Source organism: Lissotriton vulgaris, chromosome 5 (genome assembly GCF_964263255.1).
Source record: "Lissotriton vulgaris chromosome 5, aLisVul1.2, whole genome shotgun sequence".
Lineage (NCBI taxonomy): Eukaryota > Metazoa > Chordata > Amphibia > Caudata > Salamandridae > Lissotriton > Lissotriton vulgaris.
The window spans coordinates 1278906936-1278927725 of NC_141693.1; the positions used below are offsets into that span (position 1 = coordinate 1278906936).

At 43.2% G+C, this 20790-nt stretch overlaps 1 protein-coding gene across 7 annotated transcripts in view; it reads left to right on the forward strand.

Annotated features, from left to right (window-relative positions):
• The window catches only part of PPP1R12B (protein phosphatase 1 regulatory subunit 12B), an 880212-nt gene that overhangs the window by 331303 nt on the left and 528119 nt on the right, over nt 1-20790 (forward strand). For 4 of the 7 annotated variants that reach the window (XM_086923132.1, XM_086923134.1, XM_086923131.1 and 1 more), the window contains exons 13-14: nt 8829-8999; nt 9911-10096. In XM_086923132.1, the coding sequence (XP_086779258.1) occupies nt 8829-8999; nt 9911-10096 (357 nt within the window). The remainder of the gene's footprint in view (nt 1-8828; nt 9000-9910; nt 10097-20790) is intronic. The other 3 variants (XM_086923137.1, XM_086923136.1, XM_086923135.1) reach the window with 1 other exon arrangement.

Sequence of the window (20790 nt, forward strand, 5' to 3'; positions counted from 1 at the left end):
TGAAGGACCCTTTTGAACCCATTCATAAGGCCTCGCTGCAGCACCTGTCCTGGAAGGCGCCGTTCCTTGTGGCCATTACATCGGCCCGCAGGGTGAGTGAAATTCAGGCATTGTGTTGCCAGGAACCTTATACTGTATTTCATGCTGCTAAGGTTGTGATGCATACTCACCCTACGTGCCTTCCTAAGGTGATTTCTGATTTTCATGTTAACTAGACTATAACTTTACCTACGTTTTTTCAGAATCCTTCCACTCCAGCGGAAAGGTCTCTTCATTCTCTGGATGTCAGAAGGGTGTTGAAATTCTATCTGGATAAAACCAAGGATATTCGTAGGTCAGACCAATTGTTTATCAACTATGGGTCGGTCAGGACTGGTCTTCCTACCTCTAAACAGTCCATCTCTAGGTGGATTGTGTCCTGTATCCAGTTATGTTTTCAAAAGGCTAATAAGACCTTAGGGGGTAAGCCGAAGGCTCATTCCACCAGGGGCAAAGCGGCTACAACAGCTTTGCTCGGTAATGTTCCCATTGCAGACATCTGCATGGCTGCCACGTGGAAGTCGGTCCATACCTTTGCTAAGCATTACTGTCTGTACTCTGATGCCAGAGCAGATGCTCTGGTTGGGCAGGCTTCTTTAAGAAATCTGTTTGCACAGTAGTGGTGTTGTCTTTCTCTCCACCGCCGGGTTGTTGTGGGGATGGGCTTGCCATTCTATTCACTAGATTATGACTATACACAGAGATCCCCTACTACAGAAGGAGTAATTTCTTACCTGTAACTCCAGTTCTGTAGTAGGGGTATCTCTGTTATAGTCATAAGCACCCATCCTCCTCCCCGGTGGAGAAAATGATGGTTTAGGCTGCATTATTGTCTTTAATTCTCTCTTAAGTGTCTATGCAGGACTGCACAGAAGACAGCTTAAGAGATTATTTTTGATTGCTCCGGGGTCCCCGCACATGAGCGGGAATATTCACTAGATTATGACTATAACAGAGATACCCCTACTACAGAATTGGAGTTACAGGTAAGAACTACTCCTTCTTACACTAGCCCAAGTTCTGTCTGCCCTCGATCTAGGCCGCTACATAAGTGCCCATTCAGGACATTCGGGCTATGATCCCTATCTTTCCTCCTAGGTCCTGGATTTCAGTGAGAGCAGCTTTGAAGCTTTGAGGACTGCTGCCCTCATATATGCTGCTTGGCCACTTTGCCAGGTGACATAGGAGAGTGCTGCAGAGGGATCTGAGATCTCAATAGCCCCAAGCACTAAGGACACCTGTCAGAAGTCATCAGATGGAGGAAGACTGCTCCACTGCAGAATTGGAAGCTGTTCGGCAACCTGACTAGTCTCTGACCCTTCTTCCTCTCCTGACCACATGCTTTGGAAGATCATATGGGAGTGGTGTGCATCAAAGGACTCTGGTCTCCAGTGGAAGACTGGCTCCTTATAAATCTGTTGGAGCTGTGGGCCATTAGCCAGGTTTTGAATTCCCCCTACTGTTTGTTAATCATGGGATGGCTGGTGCATGTTCACACTGCCAACACTAGCGGCATGTGTTAATGCAATAGGAAGGGCAGAGTGGGGCCGTGCGCCTCTGATCTTGGATGGAGTGTTGAATTATCTCCCTGGTATTGAACCACCTGATGGGATCTTTGAAGGCCAGTGTTGACTTCGAAGCCTGGCAGATCATGAGTAGCTGTTGCATCCTGAGGTGACACGACACAGGACTTCTTCAGACATTTGGGAGAGCCCTGATGGTATGTTTTTGCCTCCATCAAGAACCAGTAGTGTGAAAACCTATGCAAGTTCTGAAGAAGCTCAGGAACCACCAGGCTCAAGTATTCCTAGTGGCTCTAGATTGGGCCTAGGGAGTGTGGAATGAGGTACATTTGGGAATGAGCATTTGTCCTCCGATCAGGCTACTGTTTCAGGAGGGTCTTATGTCCTAGCAGGGCAGGTTTTGGCCCCCGAACTTGCATGGCAGTTTACTGCATTTGATCTACCTCCTAAGGTTGTGGATGTCATCCTCGATCAGATGTCCCTCCATAAAATATATTTATGCAGGGCGCTGGTACAAATTTGTGGCCTCTTGTAGAGTCTGAAAAACAGACTTTGTTGCAAGCCAAACTCTTGGATATTTTGTCTGTTTTATCTTTGACCTAGCAAGGTCTTGAAGTGGGCATCATTAAAGGTTATTTGTCAGCCATTTCAGCCCTCTTATGTTTGTTGGACCAACTCTTTGTTTATGCCACCTGTATTGATGCAATTTATTAAAGCTTAGACACACATGCCCCCCCCTTTCCCGGCCAGTTTGTGATACTTCTGTGGCACAATAATTTGGTCCTGATGTTTCACATGTGTCAACACTTCTAACCTATGCACAGCTGCATGTTGCGTCTTGTGTTTCTTAAAACCATCTTCCTCACTGCGATCACTTCAGTTGAGCTTCAGGTTCTCTCAATGCAGCTCCTTTATACCACTCTTTTCTCTGGCACACTGGTGTTTGAGGACCAGGGCAACCTTTTTGCCTTAATTTGTGATGCTCTTTCACGTTGGGTAATACCCTCCCTCCACCTTTTTTGTCCGGCCTCACCCCTCGAACAGGGGGAGAGATTCAATCAATTAGACCCCAAAAAAGCGTTGAGCTTTTATATTGACCTGACCGTAGCCCATTGGGTGGAGGATCAGCTTTTTGTGGTGCTCTGTGGCTCTATGAAAGGTATGGTGGTGCAGAAACGGACTCTACCATGTTGGCTAATCCTCTGCATTAAGATCTGGTACTAGCTGGCAAGGAATCAGCCTCCAGAAGGACTGCGTGCCTATTCTACCAGGGCCAAAGCTGCTAACACTGCATTGGCTTGTGGAGTGCCTGTTCTTGATAACTGTCCGGGTGCGATGTGGGTCTTGTTGCATATGTTCATGAAGCAGTCCTGTCTGCCAGGCAGGTCCGCCGGGAAGGCTTTTCACACATTTGGTCCTGCAGGACTTTTTGGTCCTAGTCCACTCCAAAGGTCCTCTTTCTTTCAGAGGTACTTATTTAGCATCAGGTCTAAAGGTAGGGAGTCTGCTGTTAGAAGTATCCTTCAGAAAATAAGTTACTTACCTTTGGTCACGCTCTTTTTGGTGGATACACTATCTAACTGCCCTCTATCTCACTGGCCTCCCTGTTCTGTGGAGTGGTTTCCTTTTAACATCTGAAAAGACCCTAAATTCGAGATCTGCTCACTGGTACTGCTGATAGTTTTGTGCTCCATGTGGGAGGGTGTGGAAATAGACAATCAAGAAAGTGATGTCAGCGCGCAGGTTTGGCGCATATATGGGATGCACGACACTGCTTAAATGTCTGTTGTCATAGGAATATTCTAAAGCTTAGAAATCTGTGGACAAATTAAACCAGAAAAAGCATTAGACAAGGTGTTTTTTTACCTTTTTAATGCAACTTTTGAAATCCTTGTATATGAATATAAACAAGTTCTCTGTTTTGTAACATAGGTTAGGGCTATTTCTAAAGATATGTATTCTTAAAACAACATCCATAAACCTAAAGCAAAACTTATTAAGGTGTTCATGATGCATATCTGTTAACATTTTATAATGATAGTTGAATACCACAATATCTCTTCAAAACTTTAGAATTCTTGGTTAGATGTGCAATGTCTTTTGCTTTAGATGTTGACATGCTCTAGTAAACGTGTGAGACCGATTTATGTTGGAATCATTGTTTGGAGCATGTACTGTTGTAGGTAGATGCAATGATCTGCTTAGTCCTGTCATGTAGTGTTGTGTGTGGAATTTGTTTTTCTTTCTAATAAGTCTTTGATTTATATCTCAAGACTTCTCCTATAGCCCACAGTATATTAGAGACTCAACTTCATATTGTGTTTTTTCCATCGGCGGGTTCAGATGTTTCAGCTAAAGCTCTGGGACTAGCAACTATATCTTTTTCTTTTGAGAACAAATAGCAGAACGTAATGGCAAATACCCATTGTGTAATCACCAGCAGGTCTGTAGCCTGCCCTCAAAGTATGAGGGTCGACCTGCTCTGCTCATCTGGCTTTCAGAACTAAAAAGATGATTAATGTTGCCTAGAGCACTGCTGGGCTCATCATGAGATGCCTCATCAAACCCCAACCAACATAGCTCCTATCTTCAGCCCATGTAATGAGAGGAGGCTTTTGAGAAAGGAAGGGTTACTTTAAGTCTTCCCCAGCCAAGCAGGTTCTAAACCCAGAGGCTTCATCATTGGAGGTATCCAACATCGAGGAAGAGACTAAAACTCTACAGCCAATTTAAGGACCTACAACAAACACCTTGCCTCTAGCCTCCCTATTCGTCACCCTATAACACATGATCGACCTTTTGGAGGTCAACCTCGAATGCCATCCAAGCAAAAGGCAGAGCACTGCTCCATACTAACCTGGGCATCGAGTTCCAAGACTGGGCACAAGAGGCATAACTGACCTTCAAGTCTGATGTTATTCTGTGAACCTAGTTGACATGGAGTCCCCTTCGGCTCTAGGGAAATCTAAAGGCAGAGGTGCAGTGCCTCCATTCCATTCAATGTCAACCTGAAGGACAGACCAACTTGGAGCCATAATTCATGCCAAAGCCTTTTTTGAAGCAGACTCCCTAACTGGCACCAAAAAGGACCTCAATATAGATAGATATTGAAGTCTATTGAGGGATCTCCAGATATTGAGCACGCTGAAATCCCTGATGTTGGGCCTCGCGCAATCTATTTGTATTTGTGTACCAGATATATCCATGCAGCCCACTTCCTAGTCAGAGAGGTCACACATACACCGCAGCCAGTTGTAGACAGGAAGAGAAGGGTAGCCTTTGAAGAGGGACTATGTGAGGAGCTGTGTAGTTTATTCATCCTATTAAGAAAAGTAGAGAACACCCCAATGCCCAGAGCCATCACACCCTCCGTCTTCTCCCTTACCACCACCATGTACTCAGTCTGTTAACTCTTTGCGCACAAACTCAAACCAAGATAGTCAGCCTGTCTTTCTTCGAGTCTGCACCACCGGACGAATACCGTTGGGATGACTACAACGTCAGCCCACAGGAAGAAGTTAACCTAGAGCTTTATCACCTCCCAATGACGCCACTGCACATCATACAATAATACAAAGGGCAGCTGGCTATAGTAAGTTAGACCTACATGTAGAGTAGGAGGATTTCCTAGTTAAAATGCTACCAAAAACTGAAGAGTGGAGCAGTATTTGTCAGTGCTTAATAGCATAACGAGATGTGCTACTGAGAACTTTAAAGCACCTTGTAGGTATGAGTGGTAAATCCAAGGGTGGAAGAAAAAATATGAACCTGCTCCTAATTGTCCACCATATATCAGAGGCCATGCTCCACTTGACTCTCTCGTTCACATGACCAGGAAAAATGCTGCAACCCAGACTACTAGGGGCGCGCCACCTTGTGAGAAGAAAATTAAGAACATAGATGCAGCTGGTAAGTGCACCGCAGTGGAAGCAATGGAAGATCGCCAATTCTGTGGGGCTCCTATCCCAGGGTTAACCTTACCACTGGACAGAAATGGATGTGCTGGTAAAACACTCTCCCTAAAAAGTACCACCAGAGTGCAGCCAAGAAGGCAAACTCATATGTAATGACAATATTTTGCATGCACAGAACTCTGCAGAAACATCCTCCAGGGAGTTAAATACCAGTATAATTATTTGCCTTCCTGCATGACTTGAGGTATTGGGCTCTGCCTTGTTGTTTATCAACACCTCATCAATTTTCCTTTCATGGGGGAATATCTTTGGGAAACACAAGTAAACAGCATGGTAGAGAACATTTAAAAATATACCAACACTGTCAAAGCTTCGGTTGCCCTCCAAACACATTAACCCAAAGCTTGTTTTTAAAAATAGCATGCAAGATTTGGAGCCAGAGCTGTACCTTCAACTGAGTGAATAGGTTTGAAACAGCAGGAGTCCTTTCAGTGGGGTAATGAGTCAAGAAAATGGTCTGCTCTTACAGGAGGAAGTACAGGCACTTCTCAGAGAAGATGCCAAGCAACACCGGGACCAGGGAGTGGCCTCCCTGCACTTTATTATGCAAAAAAAGGATGATGCCCTGCAACTGATGATCGATCTCAAACCAAGTGAATCTGCATTGATGCACTTCAGAATGACATCCTTTTAGGCTGTGTTTATATTGCTCTTACCAGGAGATGCCATGGCAACCCACAACCTTAAAGACAGCGGTTTCCAAATTCACATACATCTGGCACACCACTGCCACCTGGGCTTTGTGGACAGCACTACAAGTTCAAGCACATTTACTTTGGGGTCACTACAGCCCCAACAGTGTTTACCAAATGCCTAGCAGTGGTAGCTGCACATCTGAGAAGAGATGCTATTCACATTTTTCCATACCCAGACGACAGGCCGATAAAGAGCAACAGTGCAAATAAATTGCATCTAGAGCCACAGCAGATGCAACCTTTCCTAGTAGCAGTGTTAAACTTATTCACTGGTAAAGCCTAACCAAATTTAGAGAAAGTGATTGCATCACGTCCACTTGCAGAGAGGATGGTAATGAAATTGATGAGAATGTTGGCTCCATGCATAGTAGTAGTGCCGCACCCAAAACGTCACATGGGACTACTGCACAAATGTCTGGCAAGGCAATGGACACAAGCAGAAGGGCATTGGGAGGAATTAGTGCTGGTAGATTACAGAATTCAGCACAATCTCCAGTGATGGAACAACAAAAACCTGTTGCTGGACAGACCATACAAGGACCCTCAACCTCTGGTGACCATTACCACAGACTCCTTATTCAAGGGGTGGGAAGCACATCTCCACTGCAGGACTGTTCATAATACCTGCTCTTGGTCCCATAAATGTGAGGCAAACATTCATGGCCTTCATTCTGCAAACGCTAACTGTGTATTCAATGCTGCCGAAAATGTCTTCATAGTTGCATGAATATCTATCCTCATTCAAGATCAGGGTAAGCTTAGATATCCAGCCCTTGGGCAAAATAACCTAGCGATTTGGCATCTGACTTCCTAGAGTTTGGATATCTCAAAAACACTCATGAACAGGTCCATTACTGTTTGGTAATATTCATAGAACCTCTTCAAGCAACAGTACAAAATGTTTATTATTTATGTGCCCCTCCAAACATCTGTGTTGGGATGCACTTCTGTTCACTTACATTGAGAAGAGTGGCAGCATACACGCAAAACCGAGAACTCTCATGCCTGTTAAGAATACCTGTTGTCAGGGACTTTAGGGAAGGTTGTATGCGAAATTCTTTTATAGAGTCCTCTGACTCCTTCATGAAATCTTAATTGAATCTTAACAAGTCTTTAAGCCACTATAATAATGTGGTTTATTTTGGAAAAGATTTATTTCCTAGTCGCCATAAGCTCCCTAAAGAGTGCGAGCGAGCTTTAAAAACCATCGGAGGACAAGTCATTTTTCATGGGACATTAAGACAAAATGTCTTAAGGACGAATCCAAAATGTCTTCAAAAGGTGGATTCCGCTTGCTTTGTTAACCAATTAATTGAGATGCTGCTCTTCTTCCCTCTCCTAGAAACAGTGACCGAGAGGACGTTACACACAGTAGATTTTAAAAGGGCACTAGTGTACTACATTGATGGAACAAAATCCATCTACAAACTCTTCTCTGGTTTTTCAGAACCTGACTATGGCTGGCATTGCTGATTGTTGGGTGTATAAAGACATGTTATACCAAAGTTCAATATACACTGCTTGTAGTGCCTAAAGCACATTACACACTAAAGAAAGGGGCTACTACAGAAAAATGTCCACAACAGAAATTGGTAAAGCTTCTACATGGTCAGCATCATAGACTTTTATCAGTTAATATTCTGTGGATATTCAATCCCCTCAGGAGGATTTGTTTGGCCAGACTGTAAAAAGAACCTAGCTCCAAACATGTGCATCATGTGCAACAGTTATGAAATATATTGATTTACAGTTTATGCAGAGAATGTGTATCTAAAGCACCTCGTGCTACAAATAAAATATATTAATTACCCCAGTAACCATCGGTTTCTAGCTTGTAGTGCTGTAGATTCACATGCTTCCTCCCTCGTCCCTGGAAGCTATCTTTGATCCAAGATGTTTACCGTTAATTAATTTGTTATAACACACAGTATATTTAGTTTTTGTTTTGTTTCAATATGCTCCATTTTTATTACTCATTTCTGGTGAAAACAATCAGAGGTAGAACCTTTGTCTTGGTGCGCTGAGGGCTAAAGGAGGACTTTCAAGATATTTCAAGACTACAGACTTTGTTGCAGAATACAGTTTGCAAGTATCCGCGACCAACACTAAATGGCAGGATTATGCAGAGCATGTTAATCAACAGCTGCAAACAGATATTTACAGGGTAATTAACATTTTCCTTTCTATTTCTATCAAACATCTACGTTCTGGCAGATACGTCATTCATCAGGACCAATATTGCCGACTAATATTCTTGAATTTGTTGGCATTCCCTAACCATGTGGTAAAGATTTGCCTGTAAACATCTTGGGCAATAGCTGGAATACCCGGGGTACAATCTTGCAACCAGGGCTGGTGACACAAATAGCTTTTAACATGTTTTGTGTTTCAAATATCTGACTTGGGAAGGATTTCCCAGTAGATCTCGAAAACCCAGCAAGTGTCATTAAACAAAAAACTTTATATAATATCTGGTGGGTATTGATTCAGGACTGGATAAAGAGAAGTGTTCTTTCCACTTTGCTGGATACCCATTTACGGTTTGAGCAAATATACCCAGCATAAATGTACTGATGTGTGACCCTTTCTTCTTTCAGTCCTTCATTTGGAAGAAACGACCTCAGTCCTTGCATTTCAGCCAATCGTGTTACATCACCTTCTACCTCATCCCCAACAACTGGCCTTTCTACCTCATTAGGCAGCCAGTGGCAATCTTTCCCCATGCCTGCCAGTGCGAACACTACTGCATCAGTCCGCCAGCCTGCCAGGTAGGAATGTCACTTAAGAGATATGGTGCAATTTTGCAGGGATATGTTGTGCACAGTATCACTTTGTGAAACTCCCTGCTACTAGAACTTTTTATTATGTCCTGTCTGTTTCATTTGACCAAAAAGGGTCTGTTATGACGTGGCAGCTCTGTCAGTGGCATGCTCTTCTCAAAAATGTACTTGAAAACCTAAATCATAATATTCCTTTGTGCTTCACAAAAGAAAACAAATGTAGGAGCCTTTATTTTCCTCGGATCGCATCTTGAATTAGCTATTTTAGTCAAGTACCAGCACTTGCAGTACATTTTTAAGAAGTACTCTTGAGTTGGTTGTTGACATGCATGCTAGAGGTCTTTTACTTATATCTGGAGATAAGCCCACCTTTAAACTTAGTCTGCAGAACAGAATGTATGAATTTCTTTGTTAGGACATTCTCAGATAACTGCCGTAATTCAACTCTGGGTGTAATTGGGAATTGAGTTTTGAAAGAGGAGGAATTTGGATAATTGAATAACAATGAACCGGACGCCTCGTAGGGCAGAGAACAACTGTACCATGTTTGCATTACAAGCAGAGATCCTTTAATGAATGCCTAACTGAATACTTGTTAGAGTTGTAGGACTTTGACTCCTTGGGTTATTTCATTTAATATCAATGCTAGCTTAACTATGTCCCCTTTGTGCACTTCAAAGTTCTAATTATTAAAGGAGGATCCAGCACTGGTTTTGAAAGATTTGCACTTACTTGTTTGTGAGTTAGTAAATAGCTGGTTGTATGGGTAAATCTGTCTCGATTTTTCTTAGGCCCCCTTTACCTTACTAATTATTTGTCTGTAAGTGCTTAATTTCTTTATAACAAATATGAAGGAAATGAGTAAATCTAGTGTGGAACCCTCTGAATATACTTTTCAGGGTTCCGCCTCGGCTACAAGCTGACTCCACAGCAGAGAAGTTTTCAGAGAGTACACCTGCAAGCACTCCATTAGGTGTCCTCACCAACAGACCTCTGCCCAATGCTGCCAACAATGCAGTTACATCGGCCAACACATCCTCTACAAGTGGTACTGAAACCTCTGGTGAAGCCAAGGAGAGGCGTCGGTGAGTGCAGCTGTGGTTCTTTCAAGATTTCTTGTTTAAAATATATATATATATATATATATATATATATATATATATATATATATATATATATATATATTATATATTACTAAATGCTGTTCATTTAAATGAGGACTTTCATGGAGTCCATTTCTAACTATATGCATGCACAAATTGCTGGCAGTGCCTCATTGTTGGTAGCAACTGGTGGGACATGGAGATAGGAATGGGTAAAACAAGTCCTACTTTGTCAGTGGACTTAATGGAATACCAAACAGGAAAAAATTCCTTCTCTTCAGGCAAACCTAGTAGAGGAAACTAGAAAAGGGTTGATTCTTTGATTCTTCTAGATCACTTTTTTTCTCCATGTAGATTTTTAGAACCTCCGGAGCACCCTTTTTCTCCAGAGCCAGACTTCAGAATAGTTGCACGGTTTTTCTAAAAGTCGGTTGTGTTCTATTTCATGATTTGTGTGACTGAAATGCCTAGCTTGCACAAGAGCTGATTCTAGCCACTCCATGACTTTGTTTTTATTAATCGACTATGTATTACTTTTGGAGGCATCTGTGTAGAGCAAACTTAAACTTGTCAGACAAGTGGAGTTCTCCACATTGTATCATGATATAGATATATCCAACATTTTAGGATACAGAGATGTTGCAGGTATGTTTAAAACATGAATTCATGTCAATACATGCCTACAAATGAATTGAAAGACATCACTCTGGGATGAGTTGGCCTCCAGATCTGGGAATATGGTGGAAGATAAGTGTATTGTGGGTGGTCGCCTAAGCATGTTTTTTTATCTGTTGAGATGTGTATTCAATTAGATGGACAGGGGTCCTGCTATGGTGTTGCCTTATGGCGAATGGTCAACTGAGACCCAAGAGAATATATTTTTCAGGAGAATGCTTGAAGTGCCTAATTCAACTCCCTCCTATATAGTACATTATAAGCTTACAGTTCCTCATATTGATGATTACATTTGTAGAGCCCCATTAACTGCCTTGCACAGGATTTGGAGCAAAAGTGGAACTAGATTCACTCCGGATATTACAACAGATTGCCTGGGCCTTGATAACAGCAATAAAATCCCATGGCTGGCATATATTAAACTCCTAAAAGAGTTTGGCAAGAATGTTGATATCAAGTACCCTGCACAAATGTTATGCTATAGTAAAAAGGAAGTGAAAATTGGGCTTATAGAGGGCGAGGGACTTTTTGAGTATGCTAATGAGTCTAAAACCAACAATCAAGGAATACAGTGAGGCATTACGAGAGATAGGTATAAAACAATGTGTTCTGGGTACCCAATTTGCAACATAGATTTTATCTAAGATTAAGATTGGGTACCCTTCACTTTTTAATAGCCTTTCCCATATGGGCAAACATAAACAAAAACTACCTTGTTGCCCCTGTGATGGAAAGGCAAAACCGTCAAACTTCATATTGGTTTTTTTCCACCAGCTGATTCAGATGTTCATGTGCCATCCCCGGGAAACATTCAGGAACCTAGGTACCAGCTGTCAGGAACTTGACTGCAGCAATGGGAAAACCTCTGCAGACAGTCTTTCATCTGTGCCAGCCAACCTTCAATTTCAACTCTTCGCAAAAGACATCACTTGGAGACAACTTCAAGGAATCCAGTTGTAGTTTTTGAGAATGACTGTGGGGGAGTGTTTTGGAGATAACACCTTTCCAACTTTGCCCTAAGTGCAATGCCAGATACCAGCTAGGCCTCGGGTCCTTCCCTGATGTGGTGGGCCGCGGATCAAGGGCTGATCAGCAGTGAGCTCAGGAAAGCAGAGTGTGGAACCAAAAGACCAAGGACACGGTCAGAGCGAGTGACTAAGAGGCTGATCGGGACAGCACTGAGGCCCCTGTTATGTTATGGCCAATGTGGGCGCAAACTGATACCACAGGACCTGAGGGAGTGAGAGAGGTTGAGAGTGAGAGAGGGAGGGTGGGAGGTAGGGGTACAGAAGCTGCAGAAGAGGGGAACCACAAGGAGTTTCGGATTCACAACTTGGTCTTGGCAAACTGCTTCCCCGACAGAGTTTGCTTAACAGTGAGAGGTGGTGACAGTATACTCGGAGGGCGAGGCAGTGGGGAACTGCAGGTGGGAGTCTTCGAAGGGGAGGCAACAGGCTAACTATTTCAGCTGGGGACCGGAAGGTTTAACCAGGAGAGTGCTAGTATAATGTGGGGCCGAGAGAGACTGCAGCGACCCCTCACCTCTGGGCCCGACCAGGACCAGTTACCTTGGGGCTCCCCTGACTACTAACCGGGGAGGCACGGAGCACCTTGCAGGGTGCCAGTCTTGACTTCATAGCCTTATCATCTGTGAACCATCTGCTGTTGAACCTGAGAGGGATTAAAGGAAAGGGTTCCTATAGACTGTTGACCGCCTTACAATAGGAGGTGAGCAGCGACTCCTTGGGGGGGTGGGGGGGGGGGAGTTTGGGGACTGAGCTTTCCTACTGGAGGGTCACAGAGAATTATACCGTCAGCAGCAATGGTGGCCATCGGAGTCCTCCTTCTATTGGGGACCTACACTAGAAGTATGTTGCCTTGATCTCTTAGGGAGGGAGCTCCCAAGCCTCAAGCTCCAGATCGAGCGACAATGCCGACTCCTTTTTCCTGGCAACACAGGGGGACATTCAGACACTGTTGGAGTTTTGCAGCTCTCCGGCATGGCTGGACCAGCAGTTTACAATCTTTTGACTTTTGTGGACTTCCACTAAATTATCACTGAAATCCGTGGACCCCCACTGTGTCATTATTGGAAGTAAGGCACCCCTAGCCTAAGCAATTTTCATGATTTGGACCTGAAAACACTACACAAGAATACAAAAACAAGTATGCACCCTTTGAATTCTCACATATGAAAACATTTTGTATAATTCACTTTTCAAATTTATAATGTTACTTTCCTATTTGTGTATACTTTATTCATTTAAAAAAAGAAATGTCATTATTATTTGTGTGAAACTGTTGCGGACCACCATGAGTAGGCCTCACGGACCTCTAAAGATCCTTTTACCACAGGCTAAGAACCATTAATCTATAAGTCTTTCTACGCCAAACCGACTCCTGTCTGTAGCATGTTGAAACGAGTGGCTAGCCAGACTCAAAACAACATGGATCGCACTGCCCATCTTGAAAAGCTTGAAAGTGATCATTCCACATTATGGATGAACTTGATGGCCTGGAAAACCTCACATAAGAATGTAGGGCCTTGCATTGACAATCCCGCCTGCAGATCTTGTGGACCCACATCCAGGCCCATTTTGCTGACATTCTTCAGTTGATGGAAAACTGCCAGATTCTGCTGGATGGCACCCACAAGGTCTACTCCGCATTGCAACAGCAAAAGAATCTCCCCCATGACGTCCTTACTAGGATTCATTTCTTTACCATGAAGGAAATTTTTTACAGGCAGCTCACCAGTGTGAAAGAAATGTTCAGAGGAGTTACTATATTGCTCTTCAAAGAAGTGTCTGCCCAAACGCTCGACAGGTAGGAGAAATTCTGTGCGATAACCCAGCAGCAGATGAAAGAATGGTTACTTATTGCTGGTGATCCGCCCCTTCGACTCCTCTTTACTTCGAAAGTTAAACGATATGCAGTACGCTACCTCATTTGAGGCTTGTGAGACCTGGGCCTGACGCCCTCATCGGTAGCAGATTGGGGTGGTCATAGGACCCTGCGAACACTAACCTAATAGACCAAGAAAGATACTGGTGCTTACATTCTACATATTCTGCCCAGAACAAGGCGCACAAGCACAAACACCAAGGGGGCCAAGACCACAGACCATCTTCACAAACCACCCCGCCATGAAAGTCCTCTCGACAAGGGACAATAATGCAAAGGTAAACACACTGGTGACTACGATTTTGAAAATTGGCTTTGCTGGTATGGGTTGCTTTTTCTCATGGAATCTGGCATACGGGGCTAGGGCCTCCCACACCCGACCTAGGAGCCTACCCCTGCTTCTTGTTTTACCTAAAGTTCTGTGTACCTAATAGACTTTTAACACCTTGGTCGTGTGTGGGTTTTCGATCCTAATCTTATCCACCTTATTAAAGGTAGTTGTTCATCCCTCAATATTTTCCTGGATCTCCATGTCCCAAACATCTCACACACTGGTCCTCATACAAGGCCATGAGGCCACCATGCACAGGATCAGCTTATGACCGCGCACACTCACACTAGCTATCATGACGCCTCTAAAAATGGTGTAACTTAAAATGCAGGGCCTGAACTCCCAGATCAAACGCCAGGCCTTATTGCTTTGCCTTAAACAGAAAAAGGTGCAAATGGCACTATTGCATGAAACCCACCTGCTTAAAGCTGACACTAAACGCCTGCATTCATACTGGTTCCCTGTGCAGTACCATTCCTAATATACACGCATACAGGGTAGCTATCATCCTACGCAAAGGTCTGTGTTTTCATATAGACAACACACACAGACTGCGATGGTCACCAAGTAGGGATGTGGGGAACACTAGGCTATATTCCAATAAGTATTTCCCTCTGTGGCCTCAATTAGGACAAGGAAAGATATTTCAATTGCCTCTGTCCTGGAATCTCTCAATTTGCCATAGGCAACACCATAAAGGGGGGGATTTCATTACCCCACTAAATGTAGAGTTGGACTGCTCCCACCCCAGACATGGCAAGCCCCACTCTCTGGCCACGCTGATACAAGGCTGATGAGATATAGACTTTGAGGACCTAGCGTTCCCACCACCCACATAAAAAGTATTACAAGTTTTACTCCAACGTCCTTGGACATACTCTCACCTTGACTATTTCTTGATCTGTCAGATCTTATTACTCAGACTAATAGACTCGACCATTGACATCCAATTACTGTCAGACCATGCACCGGTCTGGCTGTTGAACACCTCACATCCACAAAAGCCATACCCAAAACCTTGGGTTGTAAACCAAATCAGGTTAAGAGATCCAACCCTAAGGGAATGTATTAGGTAAATAATTGAATGTGACGCTCCTGCCTGCGCCCGGAGGCACTAGAAAACTGAGGAGCGCCACTGGGAAGGCGGCAAAGCTCACCGGCAGCAGCACTCGGGAGCTGTGAGGGCAACAGCTGGGCACTTCATCTTTCCTCTCTATGCCGTGAGGGCAACGGGCAGCGACTACGTTACCCAGCAGCCCCGGGGACCGATGGCGCACTCGTGAGCCTCCTGCCTGCGCCCGGAGGTGCTAGAAAATCGCGGAACGCATCCCGCAACACGGGACACGCGTGGGCGAAGCCTGGGACAAGGGCGGGACCGTCTGAGGCCGGAAGAAGCTGGGCTGGGCCACCCCTCTAACGCCTGCTACAATCTGGCTTTGGCAACTTAGAACTTCTGAAAGGTACTGTTTTTTCTTTTACCCGTGCAAAGCTGTAAAGGCAAAAACCTGACCTTGCCCTTTATAAACATATTGTAGGTGTATCTGCTTGAAACTTCCCCTCAAGTTGTGGACAGTTCACTGGCTATACTCTAAAATGGCAAGGAGGCGGGCAAATAAACCTCTGTTGGATAAGACGTGCACTACTATAGATACATGTTTAGTAGAAGCAGTTAGTGCTCGATCAGAGGAAATTAATCGCACGGAAAGGCGCTTGTCTATGAGGTCCAGCATTGTGCCTGGTGATAAATCTAGAGAAGAATCTTCTTTCGCTAATGAAGGAGGAGTCATTATCACTGAGCCACCTCTTTGTGAAAAACGTAAATGGTCATGTTGCTGGTGTGAATGATACTATTGATGAGCCTTCCTGCATTTCTAACACACCCACATTATCTATACCGGTTACTCTACTCAACCCATCTCCCACCCCTCCACCTAAAGTTACCGGACATAAAAAGAAAATAACCAGTCAGGGAAATAATAAGGCTTAGAAAGATAAGAGATATCCTGCACGGGGGGCACAGCAGATACAAATACAAATCAAGTCCCAAACGCTGTTCAGAATACTTTATCTTTAGAAGCTATCTCTGACAAATTAATTATATTACTGAGGCCACTCCATGATAGGATAGATATCATAGCTAAAGAGGTCCATAAATTAAGTGGAAGTCTCGAACATTTATGCAAGAATTGAGAAGGGTAATTTGGGGGCAGATGCCAGTAGACGGGGTTCTAACCTGAACATTGATAGTGGCAGCATTCCACCAATATCTAATTTGACTAATCAACACACTGAGAAGATACCTAAAGGAAATTTAAATCATAGTGAAGTATTAAAGGAAAACTTTACTCAGAATAAAGCTAAGCATGTTGCCGTTGCCATTGCCAATTATGACAAGGATCAAAGGGAGAAACCAAATGCAGGGGTCAGCATTCCCCCTGTATTAGATACCCCTTGAGTAGGCAATTTAGACCTTACGCCCACTAACATAAATAAAGTACCCTTATCTATTGATTTGCCCCTTGAATACGGGGCCTATGTGGCAGTCTTAGTGAATGTGCCTAAATTAGGGAAAGATCAGTGGGAAAATCATGCTGCACTTAAAAATAAAACCTTACACTGGTTGTCCAATAACTGTGGCTTCCCGATGACAGGAGCAAATCAGGTACTGTTAACGCAACGGGTGGGATGGATCGAGCCTTTTAAGAAAAAATTTGAGGGAGATTGTATTATCATCAACTTTAAATCCCCAGGCTGGGCGCGGAATACTCTAGCAAATGCTCCTCCGCCATCCCAATGGGAATATATCATGACCCACTTGCCATTAGGATATTTTTATAGACACCTAATGATGAACACTAATCAGGGCAGACCAATCGATAATTTTAATTCCAACAAACAGGCACTATTATCAGTACTGCCACCACCCTGCACAAATGTTCCTTTATTTTACAGAATACAGGCATTGAGTTCTATGGAAGATAATGACTGACTTACGTCAGATGAGAGAACATGGCAGAATCTCAATTTAACAGGGAGCGGGGCTATTGAAGCCCAAAGAATAGTACAAGAGGCTAGACCATCATCTTCTCCACCTATTAGATATCAAGACTATAGCAGCTCTAGCTCTAACTCTAAATTGGTTATAATTCCAGCTTGTATACTGCCACAACCAAACTCAAGGGGGCCACCAGCAACCCAGATATTACCCAATGATGTAACAACAGTGTCTACAACTAATGAGAATCAAAACATGTTGCATCCAACTTGTAAACCTGCCATAACCAATGTAAATGAAGGTTCATAATCGGGAAGGCCACGAGATGATGAACAATCCCTAGCCTTAAGCGTGTCGGGACAAAGCGATGAGAGGTTTTTGTTACATCACCCAAGTAGGCCTGAAAACCAGCTTTAAGATGTAATTGCTGGTAAAATGCAAGGGTAGGTTGTTGCCCAATTGATTTCCCTCGTGTCTCCCTTTTGTAGGTTAAAAAGTTTTCTTTAAGCTCCTTTTTTGCAATTAAAGCTACATACTCTTGTTCTGTAAAGATGTTGCAATTAAACAAAAGACTAAACCAGTGGTGGATAAAATTTAACCAAGGAATACGTAAACAGTGGTCAAGCTTTAGGCATTCTTTGATAATACGTTGTGTGAATACTGTTTCCTGTTTCGACCAAATAGAGCGCCATAATAAAAGAGGTCGTAATGCGGCTAAGTCTAAGATATAGTTAAGTCCCCCTTCCTGGTGTATCAAATCTGTAGAGGCCGATGGTGGAACACACAACAGGCGTTTAAGAAAGGTGTTTTCGTCTTGTTGTAGTGACTTTTCAAAATGGTGTCCCCAGATTCCTGAACTATAAAGTGCAGAGGATACACACCTGGCATTTTAAATAGCCACCATATCTTTAACTCTTCTGCCTCCCACTTTTGCTGAGAATCTGAAAATACTGTTGGTATTCCTAATCCTTTTGTGTCGTATGTTATCATATTCCCATATCCATATCCCGTTTCCTGCGAATGTTACACCAAGATAGAAAATGATTTAACCGAATGCATTTTTGTTCTCTCCAAAAAAAAAAGCCTTACTGGATTTAGATGTTTTTTTCCCACATGTCATGGCAAATGTCTTGGATTTATTAATTAAAAGTTTCCTGCCATTAATAAATAATATAAAATTATTGATAAGACGCTGAAGGCCGATTGGGGTACGTGAAAAGTAAAACCGCATCATCTGCATATAATAAAATTGGGACAGCCTGGCCGTCTATCAGGGGGGCATCCGCGGGTATCTGTCTCAGTGTTGCGTCAACTTGGTTAATGAATAATGAAAACAAAGTGGAGCCAGGACGCAGCCCTGTTGGATGCCCCTTTTACCGTTAAAAAGGGGGGTACATTCACCTGCGGACCCATAGCGCACCTTGCTAGATAGTCTCTCGTAGACTCTTGCCAAAAAATATACAATTTATTTTGGGGCACCAGTATCCAGCAATATATGCCACAGTATAGAATGGTCCACGAGATCAAAAGCGCTGCTAAGGTCGGCAAAACATATAAATAAATTACCCCCTTTCGCTAATGTATATTTGCTGATAAGAAGATCAAGGTTGACACACTGTTCCAAAGTACCTAATCCCTTTCTAAACCCATATTGTGCTTGTGAGAGGATTTTGTTATCTAAAGCCCATGTTTCGAGCCTTTTCAACATAATCCTACTCATTACCTTGATGGACGAATCCAGCAACGATATGGGTCGGTAATTACAGGCTTCTGATTTAGAGCCTTTTTTTAAAAGGGGAATAATTAATGACTGGCCCCAAGATGGCGGAAAGTGGCCTTCTGCAGCGGCATTAAAAATCCTAACTACAATCGGTGCCCATAAATCCATTTCCCTTTTATATAAATCAATAGGCACCCCATCGGGCCCTGGAGCCTTACCCCCTTTACTGTCCACTAGCCCTTCATAGACTTCTTCAATATTTATCAGTAGGGGTAAGATGGGCCAAGTAGAATGGGAAAACAAAATGCTATCAATCCTATCTGGGTTAAAAATATTTGTATAATGTCCGATCCAAGCATTACAATTTACATGCAAGGTTAGTTCCAGTCGACAATCATCCTTTAAAAAGGGGCAATTAATTGTCTCCCAGAACAGTTTGCTATTGTTAGTTTCTGCTGCTAGACTAAGTTTATCCCATGCTTCGCCTTGCAGTTCTCTTTTGCGGGCCTTAATAATTTGTTTATAATTAAAACGTAGTTCATGTATATACACTTTGTCACAAGGCTTAGTTCCTAATGCTAACTTCAAACTGTGTAAGGCCTGAGTGCAGCTCCTATCGAACCATCCTGCATATGCTTGTTTTTTGGCGCTATGGTTCTTAAGAAAAATCCCTTCTATAGTCTTGTTAATCCTAAGAAAGCTGGAAATCAAAGACGTTGAGTTTACCTCTTCGTTAAGACAGTGATCTATTTCCCGTCTGCATTTGACTAACACTTCTTTTTGTATTTTTTGCGGATCAACACCGGCCCATTTTAGTTTCATACCATTTGTTCTTATGGGGCTAATATCAGTAATACAGTTGGGGGTATTTGGTTGTCTGTTCCCCCAACATTGCTGTGATATCGAAATACTGTTATGATCATTGACAACCTGTTCTGTGATCCATAAGTTAGCATAGTCACTATTACACAAAATTAAAACATGATCAATAATGGTTGCGGCATTCCTGCCAGTAAAAGTTGGACATTTGATTGACCCAAGTCGTAGTGCAACTCAAAAGTTCAGGGTCATACTTTGCTGTTGTGGAATTTAGTGCTGTGCCATTATCGCCATGGTGAAAATGCATAAAATCAATATTATCCTCTGCATTGTGGCCCTTTGTAAAGCCACATATTTTAGTGCGGGCCAGAGGGCACGCTTGGATATTAAAATCACCAACCCAGAGGATATTTTGTCTGTTTGGCATTGCCAATGCCCTGTCAATTTCTATTTCCAAGCTATGAATTAAGCACCCCCTATTGTTATTAAAGATGTTATTATATTGAAGATGTTATTATATTGAAAGTCTGCTCGTGGAATATCAATGGCCTGGGGGCAAAACCAATGATGCAGAATTGTCATTTTTAAAACTTTTTGACATTATCCTATTTCAAGAAACCTGGTCAACGGCTTCCCAGCATATTGACGGCTTTAAGGAAATCCAATTAGAAGCGATCAAAAGAGGCCCGTCAGGAAGGGCTGCCGGAGGCCTTTCGATCTACCTGAACACTGGGAACACTTGGTCATATGAAAACATCGACACAGGACAATAATGGATCCAGTGTATTAAAATTGAGCTGACGCCAGTTCTCGGCAGAGGGCCCATAACACTTTCTCATTAATAATCTGTAACACCTATCTTCACCCAAACCCTAAGAACAAAGTGGAGAAAATCTTGACCTTAAAAGCCTTTATAAAATCACTACAATCCACGTACCCGCAGGCGGGGCTGGTCGGGTCTGGCGACCTGAACATGTTCCTGCTTCAAACAGACCACGCTCAACTCATTAATCAACATATACGGATTGGCGGACCAATCCCAAGCATTATTACAAATCATCAAAAAAGGGATAAGATCGATCAACAATGTGCACTCAGGTTCGCTGAGGTCGGGATGATCGCATTGAACGGCCGCTTTCCTCAAGACCAACCAGCATCTTCAACTAGAATATCTATACAGGCCCAATCAGTGCTGGACTATACCATTGTGGATCTGGAGGTTTTGCAAACAA